General features: G+C 40.3%; 2 protein-coding genes across 2 annotated transcripts in view; one reads left to right on the top strand and one right to left on the bottom strand.

Moving 5' to 3' along the window:
* Window positions 1-1,579: 1,579 nt before the first annotated feature.
* Window positions 1,580-14,252, top strand: LAMP1 (lysosomal-associated membrane protein 1). Its single transcript, XM_009892150.1, has 10 exons — window positions 1,580-1,587; window positions 3,203-3,223; window positions 3,744-3,861; window positions 5,193-5,406; window positions 5,499-5,660; window positions 9,298-9,515; window positions 11,162-11,284; window positions 12,240-12,309; window positions 12,475-12,645; window positions 13,234-14,252. The coding sequence occupies exons 1-10, from the start codon at window positions 1,580-1,582 to the stop codon at window positions 13,371-13,373; spliced, it is 1,245 nt and encodes a 414-aa protein (XP_009890452.1). The 3' UTR covers window positions 13,374-14,252.
* A 1,772-nt stretch (window positions 14,253-16,024) lies between these two features.
* Window positions 16,025-23,176, bottom strand: part of LOC104292733 (microtubule-associated protein futsch-like) — a 70,489-nt gene continuing 63,337 nt past the window's right edge. The window contains exons 7-9 of the mRNA XM_009892149.1: window positions 18,848-19,020; window positions 18,545-18,730; window positions 16,025-16,541 (exon numbers count right to left, since the gene is read on the bottom strand). Coding sequence (XP_009890451.1) covers window positions 16,452-16,541; window positions 18,545-18,730; window positions 18,848-19,020 — 449 coding nt within the window. The 3' untranslated portion in view covers window positions 16,025-16,451. The remainder of the gene's footprint in view (window positions 16,542-18,544; window positions 18,731-18,847; window positions 19,021-23,176) is intronic.

Genomic DNA, 23,176 nt, shown 5'->3' with positions numbered 1-23,176 from the left:
GTGTGGCCAAGAGGTGGGGAATCCTGCCATTCGCAGAGCCATGTTCAAAAGGGCTCAGATTTAGATTGTTCAAATGTGCTAGATTGTTTTGTTAGCTTTGTAATTTTTCGTTTAAACTTAACTTTTTGTGGTAGGTTTCTTTAAGACAAATTGTTATATAACCAAGAAAGTCTTAGTTTTGGTTGACTTGTTTATTATCGCAAAGTGTTAATACACTCTGCTTGTTTTTTTGATGTAGGTATGTTAGATAAGGAAGGATGTGGGATTTAATTCAAGTAAAATATCTAGCCTTGCTTCAACGGTTTTACCTTCAGTGTTTTCTTGCATGAGACTATAATTTCAGAAATGAGGTCTAAAGGGAGAGATAATCTTACGATTTTCAATTGAAAATATGCAGCTGGAATAAATACGAAGCAGCACTTTTTTGGAACCTATTAGAATACAAAGGAAGCATCTGAACTAAGTGAAATTTCTTTGGTGCTAGTACACTTTTGATGATTCCTCTGCTAGATGTCCATAACATAATATTTCCAGCCAAATGAATAATGAACTTCACAAAACTCAACTTTTTGCTGTTGAAAAGTCTAGGAGCTGTTCAGCTGTGTAAATCTGAAGTGCTGCACTTGCTCTGTCACGATAGTTGTCACATAGGGTGCTGCAGTTTATTAAGAAGAGCATTTAAAGTCTGAAGAAACTGGAGGCTGTATCAGTTTTTGTGTTAAATAGCAAATAACAATATTGTTATGAGAAGTACAAGCAATATTCTCAACTTTTAGATACGCCATGATAAAATTGAGCAATACTTTATGTAACTTAGTTAGAAATATTCCCAGGACAGATTGATTCAACATCAGTTTGCTTTTCTGTATTCTTGACATTTTGACTGTAGGCTCTTACTATTTGTGGGCTGGTGATGATTCATGCATTAATCACTAGTCGACACTGAAACTGCCTTCACAAACTCAACAGCTGCTTTCCTGCCAAACCCGGCGAGCTGTTCCTCTGCCTTAAGTTGGCTGGAGTGAAGAGTAGGCAGGACTTACTTTCCTTCAGTGTCTCGATTCGTTCTTCAGTGTTTTTTTGCTAATCTTTCTTTGCACCCGTGTCCCTTGTTTCGCTCCATTTCATATGCATTCCTCCAAGACCACGGGAGCAGATGATGCTGCAGTACAGGGCGCTTTCCGATTGCCATCCTTGTGTACGTCGGCTCACTTGCAGTGAAACAGCCCTCTTGCCACTTCATTGAGGACAGCTCAGAGTCTCGTGCTGAATGTGTCCGTCTCATCACTGACCCTGCAAATCCAGCAGCTGCTGAACATTTCTTAAGGAGGAATGGGGTTTTCTGGTGTTTGTTGCACACTAACAAAATCGTGATTCGTATCACGGTGTGGACTTAACCTTGCAAAAATATAGTAGTTATGCAGGTTGTATTTTTTACTGTTTGTTCACACCCCTTATTCTCTATTACTTAAACTTGCTAAGGGTGATTTGTTAGCTCTTAATTCCCCAAATCTGTCTTCCATTTGGTGCTTTCTGGTACCAAAGCCGTTGTCTTTTGTTGTTCTCTGAATCATCTCTAATGGGCAGGTATGTCACATTTTCCTTTAAGTCAGCAACATTTTTCTTAATTGTTTTTCAGTCTTTTCTTTCACCTTCATGTCTTTCTAAAACTGATTTTTTTCTTTAATTCTTGCCTATTATTTGTTTATTTTTAGCTCTAAAATTGCCCAGATTTTTAATAGCTATCAAACCAGGGAGTCGGCATGCACATAGAAGGTTTTCATTCTAGCATATTTTCCATTGGTAGTGTCAGTTCAAGTAGCTGGGGACTCCCACTCCCTGCCTTTATGCTGTTTTCTAAGCTGTACTAGAAATATTCAAGAAAATGTAAGCAGCTTGCTGTTGAGAAAACAAGTGCTTGGGTAAAATATAAACAAGTTCCAGATGTAAATTCAAATTGGAGGAAGCTTCGTAAATTGAAACTTCCATGCAGAGGAGCATCGACTGTTTCTAGTACTGCTCTGAACTGCAGGAAGTAACATTTTCTTTGTGAATACATGTTCCTTAATGAACATTGAGCTGGACATAAAGGCAAAGGTAGGACAGTTTTCCTTTGAAATATCAGTTTTCTACACTATCCTTTCTTAGCAATTTCTTTCTTCTGTGTATCTCTGCTTTCAAGTCTAGATTCTTTAAATAACCGGGTGAAGTGTATGAACTCCAGCCTAAGTTGTGACCACCTTTGGTGCTGGGGGAGGGTATGTTGTTGCTAAGGGGAAGGCAACAAGGGAAAATGCTTGCTGAGTGCCAGAGAAATTGTTTCCAATGCATTCCTACAACTGAAGGGCCTTCTACCAAAGTACAGCTGACAAAAGTCCAATTTTTCCTTATAATTCTCTTAATACAATTGTATGCACCATAGTTGCATAGTGAAGAGTTTTAAAATTGGGATTTGCTTTTTGAAAACTTCCTGGGGAGGGAAGCTAGCTAATGGATAATCCCTCAGCTGGATCTTTTTGCTGTATCAGCGGTTAAATGGATTAGCATGTTTGACTCTTTAAAGCTTTAATTTGCTAGAGATAGCGGTTTACATCTTGCAGCTTCTTTTTTATCAGGTTTTCTGCAAGAGTGAAGTTGTTGCAAATGTGAGCTGATAAAGTGCTAGCATGAAAATGCTGCAGGCGTTTTATAGTGAGGTTTGCTTCAGATGTGTGCATGGTGACAAATTGAGAACCAGAAAAACAAAATGCTTGACAATAAAGAACTGGGAACACCTTGGTGTGATTTCAGTTACAGGAGCACTGTCCAGCTAACCCTTACTGCAAATGAAGTATGAGATAACCAGCTTCCCAGTTCCATCCAGCCTGCTGCAACGTGTCCCCTAGGTGAAGTTTCATTGTCAGTGGATGCTGACAATGCATCTAAGTCTGTGCTCCTGTCAGAAAGGACGATCCTGTGGTCCTCTTGCCACATGTTCTTACCCTGTCAAGTCAGTACTAGTGTGGTCAGTTGTACTACTGCTCTGAGCACGTAGGGCTGGAGGGGAGCAAGCGTGTGTGTGGGGGAAACATGCTTTTGGTTAAAGGTTAGCTTAAACCAGTCAGGAAAACATAACCTCAGACTGTGTCAAGGTCTTGGCCCTCATCCTCCTCTCAAGTGCACAGAGAGCGTGATGACAGTAAGGAGAAGTTCTCCTGGCAAGGGTGGCACGCTCCATCGTGCTATTTTTGGCAGTCTCTCCAAAACATCTGCAGTCAATCCAGGCTTTCTAAATGCTGCATTCAGTGCATGTACAGCTGAGTGTCCTGGTACAGTGGGAGTGAAGGCTGTGTGGTGCGGTGTGCTGCGCTGCGGGGTGATGGCTGAGCACTATAGGCGTGCAGGATCAAATATGCTAAGTCAATTCTGGCTGAAGCTTGCAAAATAGTTGCTGTGTAGGGTGAACACTGAGGAGCTGCCTTGAACAGTATGGCTGGTGTTTGTTGCAAGTTTTTCTTACCCTCTGAGGACCCAGCGTGTCAACAGTTATGATTTGGGTGGCTTTGTCTTTTAATGAATAGGGTGTTAAATTTGTCCTCAGTTAGTCATGTTGAAGCTAGTATAGAGACTGTTAAGGCCCAAGTTTCCAAACTCAAATGCTGTTTAGGATGTTCTCCTAAAATGTACAGTTGTGTGTATTTGTCTCTTTGGGATCGAAAATTAAAACTTGTGTGATGCCAGGTTAACCATTTGTCATTCCTAACAGGCTTTTTACAGGTTTCCTCTTCCTTTGAGGTGAAAGATGCAAGTGGTAAGGTCTGCATAATTGCTGATATGACAGTAGCCTTCTCAGTGGAATACAAAAGCAATGGGCAAAAAGAGGTAAGGGGGTTATCTTGCTGCTTGTTTCTAACTTGTCTTTATAAACTGTATGGTATTTCTCTGTATGTGCAATATTTAAACTTTTAACAAATATTTAAGCGTGAAAAATGCTTAAGTCATGTTGCATCAACTCTTCTTTATTACTGATGCTTATTCTAATTAAACAGGGTTAAGGCTGCCTGAAACCACCACAAACAATACATGTGTGAAATTACTTTTGTGACTGAAATTCCCTACCGGTCCTATTGGTCGCTACAATGGCTTTCATTGGAACTGTAAAGGCAAAAATGCTACCAGTTGTCTTTTGGTGAACTTGGTTATACTTACGTGGACTAAATCTGAATTGAAATGGTGGTTGGCACGTAGCTTTTAAACTTCCCTGGAATCTGTGATCTTACTGAGAAAATTTCTAGCTTTCAGTGTATCTACAGGCTAGTGCAATGCCTACAAGTTGTTCCATATTAACAGCAAAAGCCTGTTAAGGAAAGTTAAGAATTTTTATTCACAAATACTCTGCTGTTCAGTTTATTTTTTTGGTATCTTTACTACTGACCAGGAATTGTGGATTATTAATAATCTCAGCAGTTGCATGTTTTGAGGCAGTCTTGTTGAAGTTGATTTTTTCCTAGCCATCACTGTAATGTGAGATTAAAAAATCCTACTACTTTGCCAGTGGTGCACTTACTGTGTGTGATTTGAGCTGAGACTTATATTGCATAGTCTACTTTTTCAGTGGTGCTGATGGTCTGAAATCCTGCTGATACTGGTATGCAAGTTTGCATCCAGAGGTGACTGCTTTTATAACATGCTTTTGGCTGTTTCTTCTTGTAAGCAGTAAGCTCAGAACTTTCGAGTAAACATTCTATTTGTCTTCAGGTACCAAATTACTTCTCAATATGTAATAAACTCAAAGTATGATAGCCAAACTATGTAGGCTGTACCATTTGCTTTTCTTCTTACTCAATTGTACTACAAGAAACAAAGCTTTTCACATGTCCAGAGTTTGTCAGATCTGATTTACCTAGTACATAAGTACCTGCAAATTCAAAGTGCTAGTTTAGGGGGGAAAAAGTCTAAGAGGTGCTGTGAGTGTGTATTGTTTTGTGTATTTATTTCAGAGAACAATATTCTTAGAAATCCAAGTGTCAGTAACATGCTACTTGCTATATACAGGTATATAAGTAGGCATCTTATAGCATATATGAATGTCAGCTGTATGTGTATGAATGTCTACTGTATGTTTTATCACAGTTTCATAGGATATTTAAAAAGTGGTAAGGAAAAGCTGTTCTGTCATCCCATTTACATGTGTTTCGTTTTCTACCCTGCAGTTCGTACACTTCTCTCTTCCACAAAATGCTACAGTAGAGCCACAGAGCTCATGTGGTAATGGTAACACATCTCATCCAATTCTGGTATTGGGTTTTGGAGCAGGACATTCATTAAGCCTGAATTTCTCAGAAATTGCAAACAAGTACCAAGTCGAAGAGTTAGTTTTCCACTACAATCTGTCAGATGCAACTTTATTCCATAATTCAACTACAGGTAAAATGAAAATTGTGGCACCCTTCCAGATGTAATACCGATTTGTTTCTGTAAATACTGTTACGTAATAATGTAATGTAATCTTTTTACAGGAGAAGTGAAGAAAGTATCACATAAAAATATTCTTCAGGCATATATGGGCACAAAATATAGATGCATCAACTCCAAGCAAGTCAATATGAAGAATGTGAACGTTACTTTTAGCAATGTTACTTTGGAAGCCTATCTCACAAATGGCACTTTCAGTATGAACAGTAGGTATCTTGTAGCAGAAAAGGTACTTGGTGAGCTAATATTTCCAAAAATAGATTATTTCTTTTTAAGTTCTGACTAATCATATTTAGGCAGGTACAAATCGGATCCAAGGCTCCGATAGCAGCATCTTCTGAAATGAATAGACCTGCTCCAGGTTTTCTCTGTAGGGGTGTCAGCATCCATGACTAGGAGATACTGTGCTGTGTTCCCGTGGGTTTTGTACATGAGTATTTATGGGTGTAAACCTGTGTTGCAGTAGGTCGACTGGGCACATGGCCAAAATACTAGTTTAAGAAGTATCTGATAACTTCCAAGTGTTATGCCTCTACCAAAGTAGTTTGAACTAGTTACTGTGTGCTCTGGGGAAAATTAGTGCTATAATGGCAGACAATAGAGAACTGCTCTGTAGGGAGCAGATACATCTTCCTGCAGGAGGCCTTATATAAGCTGTAACAGTGGTGTTCTTTCTCTGTCGGGCTGAGTCACAAAACGACTTTTTGTCCTCATTGCTTGTAGTGAAAAGCATTTTCTAATTTCACTGCTCTACTGATTAGAAGACAAACTACTTCATGGTGTGTTTGTGTCCTTTGCTTTTGGGGCAACACTCTTCAGTTTACACGGCTGTTGGTGTTTGATCACCTGTAGTATCTGGGAGAGTAACAAATCTTTGCCTTACTTTGGGGGCAAGTAAGAAGTCTGATCTTCTCTGGGAAATGTAGAACTCTTCTTATGTTGTTAATCTCATTTATGCACCTGTTGAAATGAACCTTAAAAACTAGGGTAGTCAGTGCTGGCATGCAATGGATACATTGAAAAATTGCCTTCTACAGGAGTATCTATACTTTGTCCTGTGTATCTAAAAAATACCTTGCCTGATGCATGATAATACCAGAGTTGACTTCTTTTATGGCTGCCTCAATGACTGGGTCAGATTTTGGTGTGTATCGTTCTCTTAATGAGTCAGTTCCAGTCAGTGAACTAGTTTGCAGCAAAGATGCAGACCTACATTTGTAGCTTAGAAATCAGTTGGGGTTTTTTTATTACTCCAGTCTTCAGAACAATCTTTTTTTTAAATATGATATCTTGATCCAGTTATTATACTGGATAAGTTTGGTAAGTGATCAGTTGTCAGCAGGCTTGAACGTAAGCCATGATATTGGGGAAAAGCTGGTTTTTAAACTTCTGTAAAACTTTAATAAAATCTCCCTACTGGGTGATAATTTTCCTTCTAACACCACCTATTACCTGTTCTTACATATTACTTTGGTTAAAAAAAAAATTGCATTGTTTTTGGGAAGGTGTTCCTTATGCAACACAAGTTTGTCAGCATTTGTTTGGTTTTCTATTCTTAATTACTTCTCTTCTTTTTTTTTTTTTAGATTAATATACACACTTTAATTACTATGATCACTTCCCCAGAGTTGCTTTTCCCTATCCTGTGGTATTGCTGCCTTGATGAAACTATTGATCCTCAGAACAAACGTGATTTCCTATGATCCTGGGGTAGACATTGTTTGGTCCGAGTTCAATGTTTTGGGTTTTTTTATTTGTTTTTCTTGTTTGTTTATTTCCACATTCTTGTTATCCCTACTGCCCTGCTCAGTTGTTTCTTTAAATTGTTATAATCCCTAAGTTTTTACTACTGTCTTGGGACTGCACCCAGATAATTTTTTTCCTATCCCTACTGCACAGTGAGTTATGTCTTTGTGTAGTTTTTCTTTTTAATTCAGATGGTTAAAGAATTCTCACTTTATCTTTTTTTTTATTCTGGACTCTGAAATCACCTTGTTCTTTCCAGATCACGTCCTTCTTTTGTCAGCTAGTTATTGATAAACTTTAGATCTGGAATTCTCCCTTAACCTTTTTTCCCTGCAGCTCCTTCATTAGCAGATATTTCTGCTGGTCATCTGGGCAAGGCTCACTGAAGGGAAGAAGAGTCAGTATTCAGTAAATCTGTGCATCACTAGTAATGGTAACTAGTCAGTGTACCTAGAAGTTGGTGACTGAGGTGTTATGGTAGTGATTATCTGCAGCTCTGAAGAAAAGGAGCCTTTAATTTTATCTGTTGGTTGTTTTGTCAGCTGCTTTCCTATCACTGTCAAAGATGTAAGAATTTATCTCATCTCCAGATCTGTCTTGAAGAGTTACTAGGAGCTAGGCTGTAAATCAGTTCAGTAAAAATATCAAGACTCTACCTAGGACAAACTTTCACTTGAAGTGATTTCGTTGTTTCCATCTCTGCTAACTTGAGTAAGAGGCTGTACATGTTGGGGTCTTGCAGATGGAGGGAAATTCTCCATTGAAGTACCAAGTAAAGCTGATGCTTGGTTTATTTGTTAGGAAATTAGCACATTTTGGGACCTGACCAGTATCCATTAAGCTTACAAAAGATAGGGTCACTCCTTCATTCATCCACCTTCCCTCTGCTCTTTGACTTTCCAGAAATGGAGTAGAAATAGGAAACGTGCTAGTTTGGAGTCTGAGTTCAGAAGGCGTGATTAGAGTTTCTTTCTGAGCCATAGTCGAAAGTTAAGTTGTTGTTTAAGTTCAGAGGCTATTTATTAGCTATCTAGTATCTGCAAGATATGTATAAATTAAACTTTAGAAGTAGGGCCTCTGAGTCAGAATTGACTGCTGCTGCAGTTGCTGTCATCCTTATAAAGCTGCAAGCTGTTATCCCTGACACATGGAGATGACCTTGGCTTAGAACATGAAAGCCTCTACTACAGTAATGTCTTTGCTATGACCTTTGGTTTTGGCTTAATGTTCAATGCAGGAACCTTCTTGGTTTCCAGATCAAGTTAAGATCTTACTGCCAGGTGTTTCTGAGTACCCCGGCAAATAAATCAGTCACTGTTCTTTCTCTGTCCTTTTGCCTTGCAAGTTGCTACTAAACTGGATGAAAAGAGAAGGCAGCTTTACGCATCCTCACTCAGCCTTGTACCCCCCCGGTGGTGGGTGGCTACTAAGGCAGGACTAAAGGAAATAATGGACATAAGAACCAAAGGGAGAGCATAGAGCAGAACATTTGCCAGCTGCAGCAGTGTCTTAGAATCCCTTTGTTAAGGGTAGAAGAGTCGCAGCGCTGTTGTGAGGACTCGAGAGATCCAGTGTTACTGTGGGTATTGCCAAAATAATGACACAGGGTCCACACAAGGTGGTGGTGTAACTGAAGGAGGGACAGGAAGGAGAACAGCTCATCTCCTGGGAGACCACTTTTAACAGCAGGCAGGAGAACGGTTCCTCTGTTTTTAGCACACAAATGCCCAGAGTGTTGAGGGGTAGTCAGCTCAGCCTTGCTGTGAACACACAGCAGGAACACTGGCTCTGTCAACGTAGCAGTATCTTATTTATCCTGACTTGATAGTGAAATGACGGGCGTGAATAAAAGCAGATGTGGTCACCATGAACTTCTGTAAATAACAGCAGAGGGGTCATTTTCACATGCAAGGCTTTAAAAGTATCTCAAACTTTGCAACAAGAGTTTACGTAATGCTTTGCCATCACAGCTTTTATTATTTTTTTTATTAGGAAAAGCTACTTGAAATTTTGTCCTCGTTTCCCTTGAGGATTAAAAAGGTAGAGCGTCCCACAGCTTCATTTTGTTTGGTAATGACTGTTTTCCTTTCTCTCCAGAGACAGAATGTGCTGAAGATATGGTCTCTACTACTGCTGTAGCACCTACAACTCCTAAACAGACTACTAGCCAGGTTCCAACAACTAGCCCAGCACCAACTGCATCGCCCCCAAATCCTGCAGTTGGTAAATACAATGTGACTGGTCCCAATGGAACCTGTGTACTTGCCTACATGGGGCTACAACTTAACATCACCTATCTGAAAAAAGATGAAAAGGTACACTTTTTTCTTCAAAGCCTTCAGATTCCATTTTTTGGGGAAAACTTGGTAAATTATTATAGGTTAACTTTCTTCTTTAAAAATTATGGTTCTTTGTAGTGTTTGTCCATGATTGTCCTCTATTTGAATTGTTTAACTTGGACTAGACTAGTGATGATTCAAATAGTTCTCTTCTACCGAAAGTGAGCATTAAAGATTTTTCCATTCAGTAACAGTACAAAACTTGTCTGTCAAATCCAGTAAGTGTATATGGCTGCTCCACAGAAGCAGTAAAAATTATCAAGATGTGAGCAGGGGGAATCCTATTATCAAAGATGCCATCTAAACAAGATTTTTAAACTGTTAAATAAAACACAGGAATTTAGCCTGAACACAGTGAATGACTATTAGAAGGGAAAATTATTACTACTGTAAAACTGGACAGGCTTGTGACTTAGTTGACTTCCTGGCAGCACCAGAGAGGCATGGGTTTGACTTCAGTGCTTAAGAGCCACTCAATGGCTGATTTTTAACAGCAAAAATGCTACATGGTTTATGTAAGATCCAGCCCTGGCACAGCTGCTTTCCCTCCATTGTTGATGCAAAGCACAGCTGTGGACAAACCCATTACCTGCTAACTGCTAAGGCGAAGCTCTGAGCGTAACCCCGAAGGCCCTCAGTAGGAAACAATGACCAAGGGTCAGCAAAGGTTTAGGTTCAGTAAAGCTTTGTTATAAGGATCTTTGATCACAAGCTGCTTTTTCCTATCCCGTGGCTTAATCTGAGGTAATGAGGACAAGTGCAGACAAATTATGGCTGCTTTTATGTAGTTTAAGTTGGATCTTGGTGATAAAGGACCTAGTGTGAGGAGGGTGGTGTCTGTATAGGACTTAGCTGCTTAATGCTGTATGTGGTGGTGCAAAGGAATCTCTTGCATTTATTTATGATGATGACGACTGAGACGTAAAATTGTGAGCACTGATAGCTGGTGTGTGGCTTCACAGTAGCTGGTTATGATGGACTGTATTTTTAGGCACCTTAACTGTGTGAATTCCCTAAGCTGTGTCCTATAACACGGCATTCTAGCTCTGCCGGAACAGCTGATTTCTAGGGTAATGACCAGTGAGGAGGTGGCAAATAGGTTTTCCAAAGTCGCATGCGAGTCAACTAAGAGCTACTAAAGGTTTCTATTGGATTGTTTAGTAAGTGCATTTAACCCACAGCAGATATAAGACAGTATAAAATCATGTACCATGGGCAAAGCTAAAGCATTTTGAAGTGATGTGCAAGATGATTGTGCTTACAGGCAGTTCCCTTGATTATGTCAAAGCAGTATTTTATGGCATGTTGCCCCCTGCATAGTGGTGGTTACTAATGTTTTTCCTTATGCTGTTTGGACCAAAGAAACTTAGTGTGGAGAAAGCAGCAGGTTATTGGCCACAGCCAGTCAGGGCTGCAGGAAAGCTTCATTAGGCATGCAAAGATGCCCTTTGTTCTCTGTACCAGCCTGGTAACTTAGTTAAGTTGCACGTATCTGCCCAGTTGTCTGTAAAATGTGTTGGCAAACACAGCATTGTATGCGTGTGAGTACAAGCAAGCTAGAAGTCGACTGAACATACGGCGATGTCTCTTCAAATGTCATAATCGATCCTCTTCTCTCATAGATGGGATTGGATTTGCTGAATTTCATACCACGTAATACAACTTCTTCTGGGATGTGCGACAATACGTCGGCCTTCTTGAGTCTGACTTTTGACAAAACAAGGGTTATCTTCCGCTTTGCTTTGGTAAGAATCTCTAGACAAAGCATGTAGCGTCTGCAGAATTTCTCATGTACTAACTAATTGGGGTCAGTACAAGAGAAAAAAGATGCAGCTACAGGAAGGGGAGCAATTTCTTTGTTTTTAATACTGGGATTTAGAGGGTTTAATCCTTGGTAACTCCTGTGAGGAAAGAAGATATACATGTATGTACACTCATATGTATAGACAGACATCTATTTTGTTTGTAATGGGCATTTCTTTTAAGATTATATTGCCTATTCTCTAAAGCTTCTTGCCCAAACTGGGAACAGCTCTGCTGTAGCAGAGGAATAGCCTGTGACAAATAAGCATCTCATCTAATCATAGAAGTCTGGAACTGGATTTAAGTCCTCAATAATATTCTGTGTACAGCCCAAGAGCCACACGTGCTTGTCTTCTGGACTCCTATGATGGTTAGAAATCCTGTTTCCTACAGCCCTGCCCCAGTGCTGTATTAGAGCTGTGGACCCTTGAGGACTGAATCCACTGTGTGTGTCAGCTTTATGCTGCTTTTAATAATGCCATCACCTAGACCTATTGCTATTAAATGGCTGTCCACATCTCTGGAGGGTACCGAACTCCTTTAAAGCAGTATCTGTAGCACAGGTGAGATCATTGTGCTAGCCTGGTTAAGGCATGGCCACCTTTAGTGGCCTAAAGACTATACCTTTAGTGCAGAGGTCAAGTCAGCAGTCTGAGGGGCAACAGTCCCCCTTTCTCTGCCTCCCTTCCCTCTCCCAAAGTAACTTCCCCTAAGGTGCATACCTCCTGTAGCTTTTACCTTTAAAAGTGCAACTAAGCAATTCCTTTGGATGCTAATCCCAATTGTGGATTACCCTTTGAAAACCTTTCTTGAAATGCATGCAGAATTGAACTGGAGTGTTAACAGCTTATGTTGCACATCATTAGCTTAAATAACTACTGGTTTCTTTTTTAAAAGAATGGAAGTACTGAAAAATTCTTCCTGCAAGGTGTGAATGTAAGCACGACTCTGCCTTCTGAAGCAAAAGGTAGGGACTTTTAAGAAGTCTACTTTCAGTGACTACTACTATAAAGGGTTGCCTCTGTTAAATAACATGTTAGAAATGTTGGGGATGAATGCATAGAATTTAAGCTCTTTGAGCTTACAACTCCTGCTCTTCAGGATTCTGTAATGAGACTTTCTCTTTACACAGTTCCAAAGTTTGAAGCATCCAACAACAGCATGAGTGAGCTGAGAGCTACAGTAGGGAACTCCTACAAGTGCAGTGCAGAGGAGAATCTCCAGGTCACAGACAAAGCCCTTGTCAATGTATTTAATGTTCAGATCCAGGTTTTCAAGATTGATGGAGACAAATTTGGGGCAGGTAAGAGGTTTACATTTGGGGAAGGGGGAACCTAAGACTTGTGAAATGCACTTTGATATAAACATGTAATATTCTGCAGTCAAATGCCAGGTTGTGGGTGCTATGCTTAGTCTCTGCATGCCCTGTTACAGATGGTGTGGGGGCTAGTGCGAGCAGTACGTAAAAAGAGTTAAAGAAGAGCGTTAACTTTCCCTCCTAACTGTGTGCAGACAGTTGTAGGAAAGGGGTAAAGTTCTGGGAAGTTCCTTACTTTTTTAGTTAATGCTGTCCTTTGTGACTGTGGTTAAAGAAAAACTGCTAAGGGAGTTGCATGGACATATTATTGCTAAGCTTGTGCATAACAGTAACAGCTCTTGAAGGAATTGGTTATTATAAATCTCGCTATTATGCATACAACTAGTAGTGAAAGGCTTCATCCTGAATGATCATAGTTAGTGGACTTGGCTTCCTTTTGGTTGCTGGCAAGCTAAGCTAGGAGTTAACCGGAGCCAGTTTTATCTATGTGCTGGGAGCAGAAGCTTGTGTTGTGGATATAGCCATCTGTTGGTGCGCTAGTGCCTAACATGGGTCTCTTTTCTTTCTCTTCAGTGGAAGAATGTCAACTGGATGAAAATAACATGCTGATCCCTATAATAGTCGGTGCAGCCCTTGCTGGTCTTGTTCTAATTGTCTTGATTGCTTACTTGATTGGCAGAAAGAGGAGCCATGCTGGATATCAAACAATTTAATGACTTGCACTAAAACCCAGTGTTGATGAAAAGCAATTGCAAGAAGCTGGGAAAAAAAAACCCCACACACTTCCCCTGAGCTAAGATTGATATTGTAAGGGAACACCTTTTCTTGCGAATTGCTTCTTCTTAAAGTCTGCTTTATTAAATGTGAAATCATCTTGCAGCATTTAACTATGCACAAAAATAACTTCTGAAAATCCTGGTGTTTAATTTTGCTAACTAGTTTAAATATTTACCCACTTAGAAACAAGCTAAAAGTTTTTAAGGGTGCTTTTTTGGAATTGGCATAAGGTAATGTCAGCTAAAGATTCCAGAGAGGGATGTTGCTAATTCACACTGACTCTATTTCAGAACTCTTAACAAAGGGAAAAGGTTCATTCTTCATACTGCTGCCATCCAGCGATGACGATAATTATACTGATGATGCATTTAAAGAAATTTAGTAACAACTGACAAAATCAAAATTTAAAATCTAAACTCCACCTTGTCTGTTAGGTGTGTATTTTTTACTAAGCTTTAAACTCAATGCCTGGCATATGCAGGGTGTGAACAACGCAATACTCAAACCTTACAGGAACTCTTTATGATTGGACAACTCCCTTGTTTGATATTTTTGATGCTCTGCCAGCTCGTTAGGAGCTGGTACTTTTTTAAAATGGGTGTTATTTTTATTTACCTTTTTTTGTAAAGTGATTTCTGTCTCTTCTGTTGGAAGGTCCAGAGAGATCCTGTTACTGCACATGTGTACAATATAGATCTCAATCTGCTGATTCTCTTGCTTTAAACTTGGCTGGGGGGTTGTACACTTTAAGGATCAGTTCTTATGTATGCATTGCCTGTAACAATGCTAATAAAGACACTTTTTTTTTCTGTATACCTTAGTGTTGCTGATCACTCTTAAAAACATTTGACTGTTTGATAAGTACTAAAGTCTTGGTTGGGCTCTACTTTGGAAGCTTGAAACAATTCTGAGTGTGGAGTTGTGTTAAACAAGTGTTTAATTTTTCTCTGTGGCACAAAGGTGAGGCTTAACTGTGTATGTGTCTTCAGAACAGCCCCTTGTTTTGGACTTTGTGTTTGGAAACAGGTAAAACTTCTGTGTATCAGTAACCTGAGCCCTGGAGAAGTTAACGCTTCCATTACATTGCTGCTTGCTGAGAAATGTCAAGGTATTGGTCTGCCCTGCTAAGCATTGCTTTCTGAAAGTGCTGCTAAGATAGTATAAGGACTGTATAAATGACATTTTAGGTTTTATTTTGAAGTTGGATTCTTGCCACAGAGTAGGAAACACATGTCATCCGAGGTCTGTGTGTTGTAATGTGCTTGGAAATGAACCTTTGTGTTTAAAGTTTCCCTGACTCCTTCCTGCAGTAATGCTTTGGTGTTACCAGTACTAGCTACACAGGGCAGGAACCAAGGCACACTGAAACACTGCACAGAATACTATTCTCCCAAGAGGGAGAACTGAACATGTGGCAGTAACGCTGGTATACTTTGGACCATCTGCCCTGTTACCTTGAAGGCACCTGGAAACTATGCATTTTGCCAGTGGTGAATAAACTAGTATTTCCTAATACCTGGTGACATACAAGAACTATGGTACTGCTAATGTACTTACAGTTCAGTACTTGAGGGGAAAAAAGGATGTATGTCTGGTACCATAAATGATGGGATAGCTTGGAATCATACTGTCGAGTAGCTGTCTTTACTTGCCTAGAAGAGTACTCATCTACTTCCTCTGAAAAGTTGTGGGGTTCTTTTCCCTGCTGAGGAATGGAAAAGAAACCTCAGTCTGCAGGGGTAAAAAAAGAGATAGACCTTCCTTGACAATGAATGAAGAGAGCTTGGAGTAGAGTTTGAAAAGGAATGTGGTGTTAGGTGAGGCTTTCCACAGTAGCTGTTCCACAGGGAGAATAAAAAGCATAAATTGCTGGCCTCTCAAGTCTTCTTTCCCCAGCAGGAAGGTGAGGGAAAGGATTTGGCCACGAGAGGGCTCTGCAAGGACAGAAAAGGAATTCACCGGCACCTGGCCCCAGCAGGGCTGGAAAGGGGCCTAAGTGCCAGTGCTACTGGTTTGTTTCTGCCCAGGGGTAGGATATTTAGACTTGCATTAAGGTACAGCTTTGGAACTGCCCGATGTCTCTCCCTGTCATGGAAGAAGTCTGTGCTTACCTTTACAAGTGTTTTTCCCCAGATTTTTAGGCACACAGGTATGTGAGAATATAGCACCTGTAGTGCAACCTCAGTACACCAGCACAAAGTATTAGTATAGCATCTACTGTCAGCATCCCTTACAACAAAGTGGGAAATGCTGCTTCCAGATTTGAGTCAAATTACTTATGTACTGTGCTAGAGCTCGAAAATCCTGAATGAGCCTATAAAAATATTAAGAGTGGTTATAGAAAAGCTTTGCTGCTGCTTTCTGTAGCCTGGGCTTGCACGTGTTCCTTGCTGCCTTTACCTGAAAAGCTGTTATACAGTAACTGTTAGTGAAGATAAAGATCACCTTCCTCATTGCTGTCTTGCCCTGCACTTTGCCTTATTTACCGAGTTCCTGAAGTGACAGCAGCAAGGAAAAAGGAAGCCAACTACTGGCAGTCAGGAAAAAGATCAGCTAGTTTGCTCTCTTCACACCAAGAAACAGGTTCTGACAAATTTAAATAAATTTATTTTATACAAATGATAGTGGTGTCACAGTTAATACAGTAGGAAGGATATGTAATTTTATACACCTGGGGTTTTTAACATTACAAAATGCCCTGAAAAGACAAGAATGGTGACTGCTTTTTTTAGAAGGAGTGTCCTGACACTGATCACATTCTACTCTGAAAACACTTTAATCCTTTAAAAAAAAAAAAAAGCCAAAAACCCACAAGAAACACAAAACAGAACCACCAATTCCAGTTATGAAGTCTGACATACAGTACAAAGTGTTAACAACACTTACTTGAAAGGCAGGAAAATTGGTCAAGTGTCAGTTAACTCATGGAAAGCTTAAAAGTGTGCTTTAGTCAGTGCAAATAGAGGAATGTGTCAATTGCTGTAGTATCTGACCACCTGGTTAAATCTAGTGAGTTATCCCTGAGAAAGCAACTTCTCTCTGCAAGTCTCTCGGAGTTTGTTGATTGTTGTCATGGACAAGCTTCCAGGGTCTGTGAATATTTTCTGGGGGCAAAAGGAGAAAATTTTTAGTTAAAAACCTGTCTTTGGATGATGTGCTGGAATTCTTGTGTGATTTTCTGAAGTGTGAAATCCCTGCATTGATATCCATACGGTGAAAAAGCTTACTGCTGTTTGGCGTTCTTGTAACAGGGCAGCATCTTCATCTACTCTGCTGTAAAGAAGTGGCAAACCTGCCGCTCATAACAAGTGCTGGAAGTTATACAAAAGCTAGTGTGAATGTAAGCGTCCAGTTAAAATAATTTTAGAAGGCATTTGTGTTGGTGGATGGCAGGCATATTTAAAACACAGGAAGCTATCCTGGGTAATGCTACAAAGCATCAGTGCATTTCTCATGCGGTACTAGCATAGGTTGTTCAGGCTCTAGAACATATATATGCCTACAACAATATGTTCCTACTGCAAAAAATCAGTCTTAATCCCTTGCTGTATTACCTTAGTTCTTCTCTACTGAGCTTATTTGAGGCATTTGAAATGCTGTCACACATCTGTTAATTTTTTTTTTTTTTTTTTGCTTTGGCTTGATGCTCAAGAACAATACCTTTGTTTTCACTGCTTCATCTAAAACTTCTGACTGAACAAAACTATATGAAGCAAGCTGCAAATTTATGCACTTTATTCTACAGTTAAGATGTGTGGGTCCCTCAGTTCTCTGTAGTTGCAACTGACAACTCTGGAGATGAGATTATAATTGAACCCGTTTTGAACAGTGTTCTGGTAAAGAAGTCTGCATTTGCATTAAACTAAAAACATCTTGTTCAGGGGGAACAGAGGCATACAATATTCAACTGTCATCACCTCCATTATCTGTACTTCTGGAAAGAAAAAAAACCACAAACCCCACCCCCAACTGTGTTTCAAAGATAGATAAGAACCTAACCTAAATTGTTTATTTAATTGCCTTGAAAGCCCCCTTGCCCCCTAACTAACGCAGGTAAAATCAATGTTTTATTCATAGTAACTGCAAGAAAGAGATAGTTGATTTTTCTAAAAACAGCTGCTGTAAAATGTAATGTAATTAAGGGGTAGGAGAGGGGGGAAGTCCTTCAAGGTCAAGCAGTTGTATCAGCCTCTGAACTGGTATTCTCACTGCAGTTAACGTTTATCAAAACTCTTATTGTAAACCCTTTATGGAATGAGAAAATCCTCAACCATCTCCCCTCTAAATTAAGCTGTACCTGTGACTTATTTTTCCCTTGCTCCTTTAATTAAAAGGCTCAGAAACACTAACAAGTTAACCTATTTTTCTTCTCTGACCAGCTCTGACATGAGCTCTCTTGGGCGTAGAAGTCACCTATTAGGATGTAGTTTTTTGCAGACTTAGTAAACAATGATAGTCGGTCAAGTGATTAATGACAGATGTACTCCTGTTATATTTTTTCCAATTAACATCATTTAGTCTTCGGAGTTAAGCTCTGAACCTAGTTTTCTATACAGAATTGGCATGCAATCTATTAATAGTTTACAAGAATAATTCTTAGTTTGCAGGTTATCATAAGACTTGAACACAACTTCATGGATTTTGCCTGGAAAAAAGAACTTGGTGCTACCTTTTTGTTCTTTGACTAAACATAATGCTTTATATTCTGGCACTATGAAGATTTATCAATGCAAGTTAAAATTCACTTTGTGTATATTCTACAATATTCCATTACAATTCACCTGAAAACACAGGAACACAATGCATGGTTCACTGAAAGAATGCACTGAAGTTATTTTCTGATCAGACTTCCTTCCTTAACTGGTAAAAAGGGCAAAAAGAATTTTTTCCCTGTGAAACAGATAAAGTGAATGTCTTAATATATATGGATTTAGATGATAATTCTTAAAAAAAAAAAAAAATCTTTAAAAGGTTTACATTTCTTATATGAAAACATTCTTCATCCCTTTGACAATTATTTACAGATACGTTTCTCCTAACTGTATCCACCTTTTTAACCAAGCAAAACATTTCGGTTTGTAACAACTAAAAGCTGCAGAGGATTTACCTGCATGAAGCTGTGACACTCGGTTACAAGTGTTCCTTTGGTGATCTGCTTAAATTTATCACAAATGTCAGGGAAATTCGTGGCTTCCAAAATAAAAGCTTGGTGTTGCTTAATTAATGTTAAGGCCACACGGAAGATGATCTTTGACCCTTCATAGAATAAACAATCCCATATTCGGAGCACAGTCTGCAGGAAAGGAGAGAATTCAGATTATAGCTTCTTGATTTCCAGTAGGTAATTATTACTGAAGCACTACAAATAATAATCATGAGTGTATATTGAGAACTTTAGGTTACTGATTACCTCTACTGGAAGAATGTCAATGAACAAGCATATAAACCAGCGTGATACCACTAGGGTCCACATGACTCCATGTCTTTCCATCAGCTCTGCCACAGCCGGCACTTTCATTTTCACAAGTTCTCCAAGGACTTCCTGATCAGTTTTCAGGCCCAACATTGCAGGACTGTAATAATCTTGGAGAGAAGAAACCAAAATTCAGGAATCTGTGGACATGATTTTTTCATAAAATTGAAGAGAATGTCCTGTACAGCTCAGTATATAAAATTCATATATATATATTCATGTTGAGCCTATGAATGCCAAGTTGGAGTAAATTAAATCATGCAATGAAGATGTCTGCATTGTGGTCATACAGCACTTCTCTTTCAGCCAAGGCTAAGCCTTCTACACAAACACTTCAGTCATGCCTACCAAACTATCTTCTTTCTGATGTTTTGTGGCAATTCATTCTTCCTTCCCAAGGAAGGATAATCCAAGCAGTTTTTAACTACTAGCTTAAACTGCAAACATCTTATTCATATTTGAACAGTTCAGCACAACACCACCTCCTTCCCATGTGTGGGGGCTGCACGCTTCCCAGTCCACACAATGCCCAGACAGGTAACAAAAAACCCCAAAACCAACCCATAGACTTTAGACTGGGTCCAGCCACAAACCGGAAATGTGAATTTCTGAGACTATCAACTGTGCAGGGGTGCTGGAGACCAGATACCACTTCTAGGGTATGACCTAGCTGTTAAGAGTTTTTCTCTTTTCTGAGCCAAGGAAATCCCGTTTTTCATAGAATAATTCCAAAAGGAAGTAAATGACAGCTTCCCCGGGCAACATCTCTTCCTACTTAATTTATCTGTGAGACAGTGGTTGAAATTAGACCTACATCTTCTACACTGCTGGTCACTGCACTAAACCATTAAATCCAAAATTAAGAAAAATGGAGCATGCTACAGCTGTTACTTACAGGGTAAGTATTTTCATTACCAAGGTGCAGGATGCATAACAAGCATCTCCATTCTATAAACAAGTAGTTCTAGGTATACTTAAGGGAAGAAAATGATTATTTTAGTTCCTAAGAATTCAGGTGGCCCAGCACAAGACAAGAGTTACACAGATGTTTAAGGAATTTGTATTCTGTGCTTAGATGTTGACAGAAACATTTAAACTGGACTTGATGGCTCCAGCCCTGGGAAACAATCATTGATGGTTCATTACTGCTTTGCTGACAAGGACTGTGTTATTAACATTATTTACTGAAAGAAATTATTTACTGAAAGAAATAACTGCTAACACAAGCACCTTTGTCTGTGTTTCTTTCCTTCACTGACTCTGGACAGCTGCAATTCTCACTAACTTAGCTGGTTTGCGCCAAGGTTCCTGGATGCACGTAGCATAGACTGATGGTTCACATAAAGGTGAAAGAATCTGAAAGAGCAAAGTCTATTTGTCCGAAGTAATTTTAATAAAACCTCCCCATGTCACAAATAACTTTAAGAAGATGTCCAAATTATGCTGTACATTTATAACCACTTTAATTTCTCTAATGAAATCACAAGAGCAGCTTAATATTCTGGTCTTCTCTGTGTCAATGGTTTTCTTGAACAGACTTCCCACCCCAGGAGCTATTTGCTCTCCCTTTGTCCTGTTCGAACTGAAGAACGTATACCGGCAGTTTTAGAGTTCTAAGGAGCATTGCCTTCAACCTTTAGGAATATCACTTTTTGTCTGTGATCCTTATTTTCTTTGTTCCCATTGAAGAATGATAGGTAAAACTCCTCTACAGACGTAAGTATCACTGCCACTGTATACACTCCTTTAACCATTTGCCTTTCACTTGCTTGTGGGGAAAGCTCTGAGAGCTAAAGCACAAGCACCTCCGTGAAAAAGCATACTAAAACCAAACGGAATCATACCAGGACCTCAAAGTCAACCCAAAACCTTCTCTTTCTCCATATTTTGTGTTAGTGTTATGCTCATTTGTGAATTGGCATGTAGGTAAAGTAATGTTGACTGGCCGAGTAATCCTTGTTTTAAATGCTGCTTCAATGTAAGTGAAAAACAAAGAATCGCATTTTACATAACAGAACAAGCCTTCTTCCCTTTCCTTCCCTTCCTCCTCATACATCCACAAACCATTTTTTTTTTTCCTTTTTTGTGCTCCTGAGACATGTGAGTACTTAAAACTTCTTCAAGTTACCACCGGTGAGTGTCCTCAGGAGGAAGGACAGCAGCCCACACGCTCTCTACTTTGCACTGCTGCAATCATCCGATATGCTGAAATCAACAGCAGCTGCTATTTTTAATTCGTGCAGCAGAGTAAATGTCAGGATTTCAGTGAGAATGCAACCGGACACCCACCCAGCTTTTTGAGAGCTGGCGAGTAAAAAGTTAATAGCCAGGCAACTTGGATACCTCACTCCTTAAATTACTGAGGCAGCAAGCAGCCAGAAAGCCTCAGCATAAATTAAGATTTTGTTCAAGTTTGTTAGATTATACTGCCGGACAGAAAGGAAAAAGGAACTATTCATTTATCTGGGGCAGCCTCCTGCTTTTCCTTGTGGAGCAGGAGCAGCTCCCATGTGCCCTGGTACACAGCTCTGCAACGTTCAGCCCAGCGCTGCTGCACAAGCAGGAGTGATTAACGGTTTTATGCAAGCGCCAATAACTTTTTTTTTCTAGGAAATTAGCTGCCGGTACACAACAGAAAGAAGTTACATTAAAACAGTCTGCATCAAAGACATTTTTACATGTAATTATTAATCATTAATTATACTTAATGTGAGTATTAATTATTACACATAATTATTATGTAATTATAATTTAATATAATTTTAATATATACACTTTTATACATAAATGTATGTATATAAAATTAGCTTCTCAAATGAGGAAAGCCGCATTTCCAATCCTCCAGAAACATTCCTACAGGACCCCGTATTTGTGCAAAAAATTTACCCACAGATCATTTACAAGGAACATAACGACACTGCAGTAGCGCGGGTGCTAGCACAGATCTAACCTTACGGCTCTAACATCGATCTTCTGAGGACAATGTTACCCCCAGAGGGGTGCCAGGCCTCCAGGCACAGCTGCCCCACAGCACATCTGGCAGCACCCGCGCCTGCACTCTGCCCAAGGGACCTGCACCAAGTCATCAGGGCTACACAGGGTTAGCCAGAACTATGCAGGCGAGTCAGAGGAGGATCCAGCATCATGCTTGAGCCACCTTTTATGATCCATGTCTGGTCTGACTAGAGAAAATGATTTTGTAACTTGTTTCAGTGCCTAAGTGCTTGGTAACTTTTAACCTGCATGGTTCTTCTGTTCTTATTTGCTAGGGATGCCCAGTCCCTAAGCCTTCTGGAAATGTCCCCTCAGCAAAAATCCTGCAGCTCTCCCTTGCTGCAAATGTTTCACTGTGTGCCCTATTTTCCTAATCTTTTATAATTGGCTGCTCTGCCCCGAATGTCTCCCTGAAGTCAAGATATCCTTGTTTATAAAAGTCTACACAAGTGTAACCCTCCCCCACACCACAAAGCTGCTTTTCACAAGATCACAGAATCATAGAATGGTTTAGGTTGGAAGGGACCTTGAAGATCAAGTTCCAACCCCCCATGTCATCAGCAGGGACACCTCCCACTAGACCAGGGTGCCCAAAGCCACATCCAGCTTGGCCTTGCTCCAGCCGTTGGATCGTCCTCGTGGCCCTCCTCTGGATGCGCTCCAACAGGTCCATGTCCTTGTTATGTTGGGGACTCCAGAGCTGGATGCAGTACTCCAGGTGGGGTCTCATGAGAGTAGAGTACAGGGGCAGAATCAGCTCCCTGCTGGCCACACTACTGCTGATGCAGCCCAGGATACAGTTGGCCTTCTGGGCTGCGATCGCACATTGACAAGAAGCTCCACATGAGCCAGCAGTCAGCACCCCCCGGTCCTTCTCCTCAGGGCTGCTCTCCGGCCATTCCCTGCCAAGCCTGTATTTGTGCTTGGGATTGCCCCGACCCAGATGCAGGACCTTGTACTTGGCGTTGTTGAACTGCATGAGGTTGGCTTGGGCCCACCTCTCCAGCCTGTCCAGGTCCTTCTGGATGGCATCCCTCCCCTCCAGCGCGTCTACCTCGCCAAACAGCTTGGTATCATCGGCAAACTTGCTGAGGGTGCACTCAACCCCACTGTCCACATCACCAACAAAGATGTTGAAGAGTATAGGTCTCAGAACCGACCCCTGAGGAACGCCACTCATCACTGGTCTCCACTTGGACATCAAGCCATCGACTGCAACTCTTTAAGTGCGACTGTCCAGCCAGTTCCTTATCCACTGAGCAGTGCATTTGT

The sequence above is a fragment of the Charadrius vociferus genome, unplaced genomic scaffold (genome assembly GCF_000708025.1).
Source record: "Charadrius vociferus isolate BGI_N301 unplaced genomic scaffold, ASM70802v2 scaffold218, whole genome shotgun sequence".
In the NCBI taxonomy this organism is placed as follows: Eukaryota; Metazoa; Chordata; class Aves; order Charadriiformes; family Charadriidae; genus Charadrius; species Charadrius vociferus.
This window is presented reverse-complemented; position numbering and strand designations above follow the sequence as displayed.

Coding starts and splice junctions, on each gene's coding strand:
- LAMP1 (XM_009892150.1), top strand. Junction 3,224..3,743: donor GTGGCACGCTCCATCGTGCT/ATTTTTGGCAGT, acceptor GTCATTCCTAAC/AGGCTTTTTACAGGTTTCCT. Junction 9,516..11,161: donor ATCTGAAAAAAGATGAAAAG/GTACACTTTTTT, acceptor CTTCTCTCATAG/ATGGGATTGGATTTGCTGAA.